Here is a 13,554-nt window from a genome sequence, read left to right as displayed (position 1 = left end):
ATTTATAATGGCAAAGTAATTTAAAATACTCAGTAACTAGCTTGGTTACTTAAGGATTTAATCAAGAAATTATTATGGTTTTTCTTTATATTGCCCTTTCTAGGGTTGTTAGTGATTTAAATTGTGTTTGCATGAAGTTTTGTACTAAACCTTGCTCTTGGAGCAAATTCAGACAATAAATAATGCATTCTGTAAGCACAGCTGAGGAGAATTGCAAGCTATCTAGGGATAAATTGCACAATAAAATATATGAAAGATAAAGGTTAATGCCAGCAAAATAATTTAATGCCTTTCATTACATAATCAAAAGAGTGTAACAGTGTCTGTAACTGTCTTTTTTAATGTATGTAAAGGATCTTGAAACCAGAAAGGATTTTTGCATAAAAAGCAATTGCTGTTAGGAGGAGCTGTGTGGAGAGAAGGGAGAACATTTACAGACTTAGAGTCAAAACTAACAGAAAATGCTGGAACAGTCTGGACCCCCAGATCCAGGACTGAGTGAGCTGGCTGTTGCTGCACTCCCTTCCTGCTAGTGTGGACTATCAAAGCCTATACAAACTGCTTCCCAAGCCTTCTCTCTTCCAGCATTCTGCAAATAACCTGAAGCTTCAGCAAAATTCATAAAAGGCCTATTGTTACTCTTAGAAGGATTGAAAAGTCTTTCTCCTTTCTTTTACCTAAAAATGAGAGGCAAATGAGGAATTGAGTGGGAAGATGTGAAAATGTCAAACAGGTCAAATGATCTATCTGAACATCTGAACATTAAACCTAAGTGGGAAAGAGTTGAAACAGCTATTGGGAATACTGTCACAAAATTGATGTGTTGTCTGTATGTAGGTATGTATCACTTAAAACTGCATTCCCCTATTTATTTTTAAAATATGGAAATTACAGGGTAGCAGCTTACAGTTTCCAAACCTTCAGCCTCTAAGTATGTGCATACATGTTGAAATAAATCTTTTGTTCATGCAGGCAGTGGTTATGTCTTGAAAATGTGCTCTGCACAGTTGTATATAAATAGCTGAGATTTTGAAGATGCTTCAGTGCAGTTGCTATACAATCCTAAACCTATACAGAGAGCAATACTTTTAGATTTAAGAAATGCTTTATGTTTTGAGAAGATAGAACCAGATAATTCAATGCCTATAGAAAAAATATTCATTTTCACATGCAGTTTTGAATTAGAGGAGGAAAAGCTTTGGCTTGTTATTACAATATTTCTATTTTAAACTTTAGTAGTACCCCACATGTGCTCATTGTATATTCCCCACATGTGCTCATTGTATGTTCCTTTAAATGTGCTTTGTGTACATGCAACATAACACACTTTGTTTATTTCTTAAAGCTCAAATGTCAACAATTGCCATGTGTGATTTTGCTAGTTTTGACTGGGGTAGAGTCAATTTTCTTCATAGTAGCTGGTATGGGGCCATGTTTTGGATTTATGATGAAAGCTGTGTTGATAATTCCAGAGATGTTTTAGTCACTGCTCAGAAGTGCTTACAGAGCCAAGGTCTTTTCTGGTCCTCACCCCATCCCTCCAGCAAGGAGGGGAGTCCAACACAAAAAGCTCAAGGGGGCAAAGTCAGGACAGCTGACTCCAACTAACCCAGGGGAAATCCTGCACCATTTGGAATCATGTTTGACCTATGAAGCTGGGGAGAGAAGAAGGATGGGAACAAGGCAGGGGACGTTTGAAGTGATGATTTTTAATCTTCCCAAATCACCATTACTCGTGATTGGCTTTCCTGGTGATGGCTCAACACCTGCCTGCCCATGAAAAGTGGGGAATGACTTCAATGTTTCACTTTGCTCGTGTGCATGGCTTTTGCTTTCCTGATTAAACTGTCTTTGTCTCAGCCCATCAGTTTTCTAACTTTATTCCCTCCAGTTCTCTTCCCCACCCCACTGGGGGCAGTAAGTGAGCAGCTGTGTGGGGCTGAGCTGCTGGCTGCGGTTAAACCATGATGTAAATAGTGCAGAGAGATGTTTGCTTGATTAATCACCACAGTGGCCTGCATTCAGCCAATGTAGCTTACAGCATCCATCTTTAGTCCAGAATCAGGAGCCTTTGTCATGTGCTTTAGAGGGTAAGTTGCTCCATCTCTCTCCCTTACTTTCACAAGGAATGTAACTCTCCAAAATTACTGGGTGCATGTGTGACTGGGTGTCCATACATGATGGCTTCAGACAAGCTAACCTTCCCAATACCAATGCTGACTGGCACCCAGCACTAATCCTGCCCTGCCCATCTCTGTGATTCCCAAAACCTCTCTTGCTGGTACAACCCTCATGGAGTTTATGACTTCAGTATTGGTTTTGATGAGCACTGAACATAAGATTATATGATTCCCCTTCAGGTCAGGTTGTTTCTCTGACCTTTGGAAATGGGTTTAAAATTCAGTAGCCCAGTGAAAGGGGACAGAATGAGCCTTTTGAAACACAGCCAACTAAAGCAGGGCTTTGTGGGATTTTGTTTTGAGGCTACTGTTCTGAATATCAAAGTCATAGACTAAGATCTTGATCGTACAGCAGTTGTTCTCATTTGTTGTTCATAGGCTTTTAAATGTGTACCTAAATATAGTGTATGCCAGAGGAGAGAGTTAATGTTGCTATGAGAACCTTAACCTCAGCATTTCCAAGGGGTTTATGTGTATATGTAGGGAGGAAAAAAGCAATGATCAAATACCTCACATGATTTTTTCTTTTAGAAGGAAGTACTATCTGATGCCTTGTGGATAAGTGATCTTGTCCACGTTGTATTGCTGTTACCACTGCTGTTTGTCTGAAGGGCTATTTTCCTGCATAAGCAGTGCAACAGAGAAGGCAAAAAGAGCCATAGGGTTGACCTATATATTTATTTCATTGCAGCAGCTGAATTTTCCATGTCTTACAAAGCTGCCTTAATGCTGCTGGGCAAGTAAAGGGGGACTGGCTGGTGCTCCAGCAGGTAGATGTGGTTGACTGAGTTGCTTGCCTGTCAGGTGTGCACAGAGCATGCTTAGAGGCCTTTCATTTTCAAAGGTTTGTAACTTTAGGAAGCAAAACCTTCCTTTATTTGTTGCTTTTTCAACCAGGAAAATAGCAGTTCAAGGGTAGCCTGCAGGCTGAGCTTGAGTCTTCAGCGGCTTTCTGTTGACTGATCCTAATTGAAAGCTTCCTCATTCCTCCAGTGACTCTGACTCTGCTCTTGTGAGCTGATAAGCTTTGATTATAAAAAGCTTTTAGAAAAAAGATCTCATCAAAACAGGGTTCCAGTGAAAATAGCAAGTACCTGCCTGGTACATAGGTGCCTTTTGTAGTAAATAGCGCTTCTGGTTGCACAAGGTGCATGCATAGATTTCAGTTCCATTTTCCTTCTATGTACGAAACTGATTGTCTGAACAGTCTTGATGAGTGAAATTGGGAGATGGAAGTCAAAACTTGCTGGACTGATTTTCTGTTTGTGCAGCTCTCAGTAATGACTTTTCAGTGTACTTTAATAGCTTTCTGTGAAGTCTCTGATCTACTTCTCTTATAAAGAACTAGTGTACTGAAACCTTTGATCTATTAGATTTCAGTCAGAGGGCCTTCTGATGACTGGTGCTTCCTTCTTATGTTTGGAGTCATAGCCCAGGATAACATGGGTTGGTCTACATTGATATAAATTACGCTGTTTAATTTCAGATTGTAGAATGCAAATGTAAATCTGTTTGCCACTGAAGATTTTTAGCATAACATCATGTAAAAGAGTGAATTTCTGTAATCACTGTGTATAGTTATAGGCTTTGTTTTGAAGAAAAATGAAAAAAATAGCATAAGAAATGGAGAAAAAATGATGTGACCATCACATGACTGTTTGGGTTTTCTAGTTTTTGTTGTTGTTGTTTTTTTTTTCCCTTCACATTCCTAAAGTATTTGCATTACTTGATACACACGAAATACTGAGTGAGGTTGAGGAACTGAGGCTGGAAGATGAAGCAGCCATGAAGATACTCAAGATATGCGACCCATTATATGAAACCTCTGAAGTGATGAATATTAATGTTCTTTTAAATTTTTAATTTTTAAAGTCTTTTTTGTCTTTAGAAAAAAGAAAAGAAAAGCTTGGGGGAAGACTTCTTCCCAGAACAATGGTGCAGTCTGTTATCTGCTCCTTTGCGCTGTAAAGCACTGAATGTTCAGCCAATATAGCGCTCTGGTTGGCTTAGCATTCTTAACCTTAATTTTGAATAGAAGGTGCCTTGTGCTGCTGACGTAATTAGGGCCTTTTGTAAATCACTGTTGCAGGCAGTCTGCTGTTGCATTTCACTGCATTTCTCAGAGGGATGCAGTGCAAAAGTGTCAGACTAACTTTTTGAACCTCTCATCAGGCTAAGTGTTTTCATTATTGGAGTATTTTATTCAAGTGAATCTTGCTTAGTTTTCCTTTGTAGATAATAAGCCCTAAATCAGTTTTGGAAATGAAACAGTGTTTCTGCTGGATGAAGTTTGAATAGGGAGCCCTTAAAGTGGGAGGTGCTTCCTTAGGAAAAAAGAAAGAGAGAAAAAGGAAAAGTGAGAGAGTTGGATTTGACCGATTGACTTAAAATTCAGTTTTCTCAGTGATACAGAAATACTGTTACCTGCGTCTTTTGTCACAGAAACTGTCAGAAAGTTGGAGGTGAAGTTTTGTCGTCAAGCTGGTTTCGTATTTGTGGTTATACTTCGTAACTCTGCAGTGTTGTGTGGGGGCATAAAATCCCCTCACCTTCCATGTAAGCCTCTTATGGGCTGCTGCACTCCTGCCTCTGCAGAGGCACAGGGTTTCATCTCACTTCTGCCTCTCTCCCGTCCCCTGGGGCAGGGTTCAGCTCAGGCCATTACATCCCCTCCTGATGCAGTGTTTTATATCTGTGATGTCAGTGGTGATACATGGCCTTGCACTGTCCTTGATGGCAAACACAGCACTATTAATAAATAGTCAGTGAGGTTAACTTGCTCATTGCTGCATTCATGCTGCCCACCCATTGCACTCCACTCCCTGCAGTGCCTTAAGAGCCCTGTTACCACCCCAAGGGCTGTCTGGTCCCATGAATGAACATACCCATGTTTGTAACCCAGTTCCATAGTGGCTGTGGTGTGGGGATAGTGGGTGCTGCCTCCAGGGCCTGGCTCTCCAGAGGAGGGAACATGGCATCACAGTAGTAGTACACCGAACTGCAGTGTTGGGTATCCAGTAGTTTGAAATGCTGGGGTACTTCAGGGGGGCTGGCATCAGCATCAGCATGAGCTTAGACTCTGGGCAAGGAGGGGGAGGGTGCGACACATACCCCTGACCCCTTTACTTCATACTGAGAGAGCACAGCATGAATGAGCATAAAAGACAGCTGCAGCTTTCTTCCAGTGGCCACACAGCATTAAGGCTTTCCATGCTTGGGAGCAAAGTGTGGTGGTTATCTTACAGCTCTCTCTTTTCCACCTGCACGGGCTGGAGAGGCACCCTCAGCAAAACAGCTTTGCCTCTCTTCTGGGACTTGGCACTGACAGTGATCAGGTGCTGTCTGTATCACTGCCTTGTTCCCTGCAGGAAAGGAAAAGAGGCGGGGTTTGCCCTCCAGGTGTTGCGAAAGCGGCGATTGCTGTGGCGTATTCCTGGTTCGGGCTCCCCTGTGAAAGCTGAGGCAGAGAGCAAAGGGCTGTGCTTCTCGTGACTAATGAATGAATGATGTCACCAGGTTGGTTCCCGAAGCAGGAAATCCATCCAAAATAGTTTAGTTTCAATACAGAAAGTGCAGTTACGTGCAGAGTAAGCTGAAAGTAGAAAGGAATTCTTTCGCCACCAACTTTTCGGTCCGATGGTTATACTATGAAAGTAGAAGAAGAAAAAAAATCAAGCGGGTGTTAGTCCCTGCCGTTCCCCACTAAAGCAATCAGAATAGCTACTTTCTGTCTTGTTGCGTGCTGGCTTTTCGGTGTGCCTGCCCATCCTGGGAGGAACACGAGAGCTGCGCTACCGACTCGCACACTGTGGTGCGATGCCTGCGGGTGTCTCGGGCATCGATCCACCCGTGTCCCCCCGTCCCGCGGGCGCGCTGCCGAGTGGCGGAGCGGGCCGGGACCGCTGCGGGTGCGATGCGGGGCTCTGCTGCGACACGGCGCCAGCCACACAACAGAGACTTGCCCGCAGGACAGAAAACGGGGACACCCCCACGCCCAACAAATTCTTGCGTGTGTGAGGATGCCTCTGGCTTGGCGAAGCGTTGGCAGGAGTGCAGCCGTAACATTGCACAGCACGCATGCCTTCCCCAGAGCAACCGGGATTCCCCCTCCTCTCCTTTCCAGAGCCCACTTCTGAAAGAGCTGGCTCATCCCTGCTGTCAGATGAAGCCGTTTCCTGAACGCGCGGGTTTGAGTCACTTGGGCTGGATGAGGCTTTAACTCCTCCCTCACCGGGCTCGAATTTGTGCGTAGCCGGGGCAGCGGGGGGTGGGGGCGGCGCCGGCCGTGCTCGCTCGCCCCCGGCGCGGTGGCACCGCCGGGGCCCGGAGCGGAGCCGGGCCGGGCCGGGAGCGGCGGCGGAGAAGTTCAAGAGCCCAAGTTGCAGGCGATGACATTAGCGCGGGCAGGCCGGGCTGCGGGCGGGACCGGCACCGGCGCCGGGGCAGCAGCGGCACACGCGTGCCGGGCTCCCCACGCCCCGCCCCGCCGCCGCCCCAGGGGTCTCAACCACCCCGGGGTCGTCATAAAAAAAAAACACATTTCCTTTGTAATTCCTTTTTTTTTTTTTCCTTTGGGGGGGGGAGGTGGGGGAGGCGGGAATAATTTGGAAGTCTGATAGTGTGTGGGAAATGATTACATCAGTCGGAGGGAGGGCTAGGATTGGTCTGCACAGTGTGGTTTGATTCACTACCGCAAAGATTGCGTGTAACCCTTTGAGTGGAGCTCTGGCAGAGTTGTTTCCCTCCCCAGAAACAGTCCCCATAGCAGGGGCTACGTGACAGGTAGGGTACGGCCGCCCCTGACGCCGCCGGCACCCCAGGCGCCCAGCCGCGCAGGCTGCGGAGGGTCGGCGGAGGCAGAGAACTAACTCTCAAGAGGCAATCCCCATTTAAAATGCCATCTTGTTCTTCCGACTGCTGCCTTTTACGTGCCGTTGAGGTAAGATTTTCCATATCGAATTACCCTCCAGGTTTTTGTTAGACTCTCCTTCTCTCGCTAGGATGCGGAGCGTTTTAAACGCGGAGTTGATTTAAATCTGGGACCTGCACATTTGCCCGGAGAAATAATTTTGTGGGAAGTGTCTCTCGCTTGAACAGAACAATGCAAAGAGGAAAGCATCTGTATAATTCAGGAGGTGGGGGAGAAGGTTCTTGATTTGTTCTCTCATCCCCATTGATATTTAGGATGCGCACCGTATGCACATTTGGTTTCAAACTACTTTCAGGCTAGGATCAAAAGAGAAGTCAGGGCAGGGAGAGAAATGTGTGGACTGTGCTAGGTAATTGATTTGCCGGCAAACTGCGAGTGGGACTTCCCCACACGAAACAATCAAAAGTTAGTGGGGAACAAGAGAGCCATTTTTATTCTTTGGGGTCTTGGCCTGCTCCTCTGTGAATGTTCAGAGGCCTCTGATGGGATCGCAATGAAAATTGTGTGTGTTTGACTGGATGTGATTTCTCTCGCCCACTGTTGCCAAAGTACTCTCTCGACATTGTTTCACGTTTGCTTACCTTACACAGCTTTATACAGAACCTGCTCTCTCACTTTTTCTGTGTATGTGGTTGTATTAACCCTGCTGAATCTTTGTTTAGTGCAGGGAGGTGTTGGGGAGGGGGGTGGGGAAATAGGTCTAGGGGGCATCGAGAGAAAGTGTTATAAAGTGAATCATCCATTTCATTTGTCCTGGCTGCCAAGGTGCTTGGAACCCTCACACCGAGAGGATGATGCTTTTCTACAGTAGCTGTGTGGTTTGCCTATGTTCAGAGCTGTTGATCTGTAAGTGTACCCTTTATGTTGCAGGATGTAAAAGTCTTTAGTGAAGATGGAACAAGCAAAGTGGTCGAGATTCTAGCAGACATGACAGCCAGGGACCTCTGTCAGCTGCTCGTTTACAAAAGTCATTGTGTGGATGATAACAGCTGGACTCTAGTGGAGCATCACCCTCACCTAGGATTAGGTAGGGAATGGTCAAAGGGGTGGCATGGTTACCTGGGAACATAAAACATGTGTAATTCATATAAATGTGCTTCCAGACGGAACGTTTTCTTTTCCACTGGTTTTATTTGTACAATTAGCTGAAATCACATACGTGCTTTCTGTGTATTACAATTTGATGTGTTAAGCATTTAAACCATTTTAAGTCCTTCCCTTATTTCCCATCCTCTAGTTTTTTAATTATAAAAAAAAGGAAGAATTGTCTAATCTTCACGCTAGTGCTCTGTTGCTACCTTGCTGTGTCTGAAGCTATTGCAAATAAACAGCTTAGGCAAATTAAGCTTGATCCTTAGAGTACGGTCCTATGAAACAGCTCAGCTCATCACCAGCTGGGAGACCTGGGTGAACAGACTCAGCCTTACATACCTACAGTAATGCTCATGAAAGCTAGACATGCTGAGGTGGGGGAGGGGGTTGGCTAAACTTGACTTCAGACAGGGAAAAAATGGTGGCACCACCCGCAAATCCATGGGCAATTTCTGGACCAGCGGTGGTATCTGCTCTCCAGGCAGCAGCTCCTCCACCTGATTGAAATTAAGGTGTCATGGTTACAGTTTCAAGAAGGCAGCAAGAGGAAGAACTGTGGGGAATTAAATAACGCTGTGAATTGGTTTAATTGCAGTACCTGAAAGGATCTTATGTTATTCAGTCTTGCTTTTCCTGTTATTTTGTGGCACTGATTAGTTACAGGGTTCTGCTGTGCAGCTCGCAACAGCGTATCGCCCAGATAACACTATCTGTAATTCTCCATGGCATACAATAATGCTTTAAAAAGTATAGCATTTGGAGTATTAGTCGATATACTTCATGGGGAATGTTTTTTCTAGAAAACAGAGGAAGGCAAATCATAAGCTGCGATCGCCAGCACTGGAATTGTGAATGCTATCTGTAGCTAACAGAGGGGGTTTTATGTCTAAAAATGTAATTCAGAACCCTTACGAATAAAAAAAGGAAATGATTTGCTGGAAATGTGATACCCTAAACCAATACTGTTAAACACTAATAAATTCACTGCTCTGCGGACTAACACTTTAAAAAAACCCCAAACATGTGAGATATCCTGATTAGCTAATGGTTTTATTATCTCTCCTAATGTAGAAATATATGAAAAAATTAACATGAAACACTCTCTGGTCTGTGTTTGTGATATACTTTCAATTCTGAGGACATAGGATGAGGTGAAGAATTAAGGTATAAATTACAGAATCTTTATCTCCGTAGCTTAATACGCCACATGCGCTTCCAAAAACCTTTACAAATATTCAGTTTTATCAATGCTCATTAAACTACCAGGCTCTCTTTTTCTATATTCTCTTTCCCATCATTGCTGATTACCAAGGTATTGTGTAAACAGAAGCCTTCTCCTTTGTAACCAACATCCTTCTCCTGCCAGATTCATTCAATGATGCCACAATTCAGTGTTTGTGACATCACAATAGCTTCCATGGTGACTAATTGTGCTGTCAAACTCTGGTGTGTGACATCTCTGAATGAATCGGGCAGGAGGCTGATTAGGAAATCAAAAGCTTCTGTTTACACACAAATAACTTGGTAATTAACAATGATGGGAAAAGAGCAAGATACTTATCGGGCTGCATTTATATACATGGGGACCTGCCTGCCTTGGACCTCTGTCTCACACTGAAGCACAAAGCGGGCCCCCAGAGAAGTGGGGTGTGCAGGCTGGGGCTTCAGCAGCCACCAAACTTGGTTCCACAGGGACAGCCCCAGGGCTTTCCCCTGTAGGCCACAAAGTAGATCTGTGTGAGAAGTAATGCAGCTTTTGGGGGTGTAAAGCCAACAGACAAAAAATATTTAAAGAATTTTAAAAAATGTAATTATACAGATTTCACAAATTTGAAAGGATGAGGACAGAAAAGGGAATAAATTAGTTCATTTAACAGGAGACAACATTATCCAGTTTATTGAATTTGGGGTCTCAAGTATACATACTCAATAAACTTTAAATACCAACTTTCATGCTTCCACCAGTTTTGGTTGCAGTTTGAATTTTTTATTATTTGGCTGCTTATTCCTAGCTCTTCTGTAGCTTGCATGCTTTCCTGTATTTTGGAGACTGTCAGATCAAGGTAGTAATGCGACTGCAACTTGGATGAAGTTATCAGGCATCTGATGGTCCATATTTGTTCCTCTAGATAAAAGATTGCTAGTATAAATATGAAACAATGGTGAATAAATACATAGTGTGAAGAGAAATATGGTTAAAGAGCAGTCAGAATTGTGTGTTTCTAGAAGATATTATTTCTTATACAGTACATCCTTGCTGACTTAATGCGCTAGGTGGTAGTCTTGAAGCCCACCAAAAGAGAGGAATTCCTTCCTTTAGTTCATTATGTTTTTTTCCTCCCTGTATTTTGCCTAATAGTACTCTCCAAAAGAGCTTGGTTTGCAGAACCAATTCATTGTTTTACTATTGGACAGACTGAGGACAAGATGAAATTTTTGAAGCCAGCTGCATATTTATCATTGCTTTGGTCTTTGAGGTCCCACTTTGTAAGGAGCCTGCACCTCGCTGTTCACTTCACATACATAGCCAAGTATGTTCCAAATAAAATGTGTGCTTACACGTGACTTTAAACAGCTATTTGACTGCAGAAAATATTTGTGTTCTCACTGGAAGCAGCGGTGTACAATTTGCCATCAGACTTTCTTGATTTGACATTTGAAAGTGGTTCCTGCTGCACCATACCACTAATATCTAAAGCACATTGTAGTCAATGTTTAAGCAGTCTATGAAATTTGAATTGGTCCCATTATTTAATTTGCTACTATAAGTATACCTAACTATATTTATAAATACCACATTTATAAAATGTGGTATTCTCCCTATGTTCTATTCTATACTTAACTATCATCAGTTTAGGACGAGGACAGAGATCTATGTATTGGACATTAACAAAAATAATAATGGTGAAGACATTCATGTGATTATATGTGCCTGGACACTGAAAGAATTCTTCCCTACCTACACACTTCATTTTTTGAGTTCCAGAATTGACTATACACCATACTAAATACAATTCGAGCAGGAGAGAATGTAGAGGACTGAAATATGTGAGGGTTAGAAGAAAACATTGCTGCAATTTTGTACCTAGATGTTTTTGTCAACATGTATTGATTTCCCTTAATATGAGTGAATTAAAAGTGGAACAGTTTGCTTAAATGCAAAATCAGGGCAGGCTCTTTGATACAGGGGTCCACCTGTCATTTGTAGTGATTCTCTGATTGGGAATTTTGGGCTATGCCTGTGAGTTGTTCATGATGGAATCCAGCTCCTTTTCCCACCTTGTATCACTGCTGCAGTTCAGTAGAAGTTCTGATAATAATGCAGATTAACTTGGGTGGGGTGGGGGAAAAGTCTGTTCCAGGAAGCATGTAGAGGAGACTGAGTGGAGCCTATCAGATAAACTGGAAGCACACATTTCTGGTCACTTCAACAGCAATGCCACTTGAAGACAGACTGACCTATTGAGCTGAACTTAACAGGCTGACATCTGTGCTTCTAGTTTTGTAGCAGGAAGCTCAAAGCAGGGCTGAGGCTGAGTTGCTCAAGTGTCAAGTTCATCCCATTTGTACCGAGTGCAAATTACCAAGCACTTTCCAAGTGTATGTATTACTATTAAGTAATAGCAAACTAACCAAGACTAGTTTCTTTTTTTTACATGCACATGCTATGAAATGCTGCACCTTTTCTCCAAGATGGCTTTGACCATTAAAATGAAAATATAAACATTGATTCAGCGGGAGTATCACCACAGAATCTCAGAAGGGTTTTGATGTAGTAACAGAATACATCTAGGTCAGTTGTCTAAAGCATCTAAGAAACAGGCACTAAGTATATTTACACAAACTAAACATTGAAATATAAAACCAATTGACAAATGTTCATCTGTACTTCATTTCCTCAGAACAGAATAAAGAGTTTTTCCCTGACAAGCAATTTTTAATGTCTTAGGAAAGCAAAGACCACATCTTTGGGTGGTGGCAGAACTAGACTGTAACAGGACATGTGATCTTTCGGGATTCATACTGTGATAAAGCTTCATACCAATGTAATTAAATGTTTTTTGGAGGAAGCATAATTTAAAAAATAGGCCCCTCACCCTCATAGCCCACAGTCTTCATTACAATGTGGAGGAGATTTGACTTCACCAGTTGCTTAAAAACCATGATAGTAGCACCAGATTAGCAATACCTGAAACTTTACCTCCAAAGCCCCTAGAAATGTGTAGGTTTAGGTGATGAATGCTGAGGTGGTGCCAAATGTCTTTTATTAACATCCTCCCTGTAGCAGTACTGTTGTGCACATTGGTCAAAGAACTATCCCTTCAAAGTGGTGTTATACCTGATGCACTAAGAAACAGCTCTTTGTTTGAGAGCAGCCCACTACGGAGGTTTTTCAATGTTAACCCCTTTGAAAACACAATTTAGAGCAAGGCTGGACATCACAAGTGCACAGTAAATGCTGAAGTCGTCAATGAGCTGGTGATGACAGACAGCCTAAGTGAAAGAGAAAAAGATCATGGGATCATTCAGTCATAGGTTAAATTTTCAATCAAAGAACACCACATAATCTGCTGAGTTCAGCAATTCAAGTAATATTCCAGAGCTTGCTCTTTCTGAGATGCCAATGACTGCTTGCTTTCTATCCCAAAATCACCCCAAGAGAACTTGGATGGCACTCTGGCATTTCTTACTGTAGGAATACAAGCATTGCAGGAACACAAAGTGGATAAGAGACTCTCCAAACTTCTTTGGTCAGCAAGTCACAGGCATTTTGTTTAAAGTTTTGCAAAAGTTATGTTTTGTTTGACCTAATTTTTAAATTTTGTATTACATAAGGCATGCAAGTACTGACTAGTTAAAACTTTTGAAAAATACCTAAATATTTTCTGAGAAAGTTCTGAAGACTTGTCAAGATAATGAGTTCATTAAGTAGTGCACACTTAGCCAGTTGCCTTCTTTCGAGTTACTGCTTTCAGTGAATTGGGTTTGTTAAGCTATCTGTTCGTGCTTTGATGTGCCATTCTTTTGACCAGAGAAGTGGTGGTTATGGGCAGTTACCTTGTAACCAAATCTAGAGCAGAAAATTGCCCTGTCATGTGTACAAAACATTTGTCTCTGTCAGTATTCCTGTAAAGTAGATCCTGTGACCTCTTCCATAATAAACCCCATTGTCTAGCATCTACAATAAAGGCCTGAAGTTCACCTTGAAATGGACTGGTTTTATAGAGTGTGATCAAATACAACACTGTATTTCTGTGATAGTTCAAGACCTAACAGTGGCCTTTCTGTAACTTTTTTCCCCCTTAAACCTGTTCACCTTGCCAGTTCCACAGCACACAACCAGTGCCAAAA

General features: G+C 42.7%; 1 protein-coding gene across 2 annotated transcripts in view; it reads left to right on the top strand.

Annotated features, from left to right (window-relative positions):
- GRB10 (growth factor receptor bound protein 10) overlaps positions 1-13,554 on the top strand; it is a 145,446-nt gene that overhangs the window by 113,231 nt on the left and 18,661 nt on the right. For both annotated transcript variants that reach the window (XM_036406345.2, XM_036406344.2), the window contains one exon: positions 7,981-8,137. In XM_036406345.2, coding sequence (XP_036262238.1) covers positions 7,981-8,137 — 157 coding nt within the window. The remainder of the gene's footprint in view (positions 1-7,980; positions 8,138-13,554) is intronic.

The sequence above is a fragment of the Molothrus ater genome, chromosome 1 (assembly GCF_012460135.2).
Source record: "Molothrus ater isolate BHLD 08-10-18 breed brown headed cowbird chromosome 1, BPBGC_Mater_1.1, whole genome shotgun sequence".
NCBI lineage: Eukaryota > Metazoa > Chordata > Aves > Passeriformes > Icteridae > Molothrus > Molothrus ater.
The sequence above is the reverse complement of the archived record's forward strand: the minus strand, read 5'-3'. Positions and strand labels throughout refer to the sequence as shown.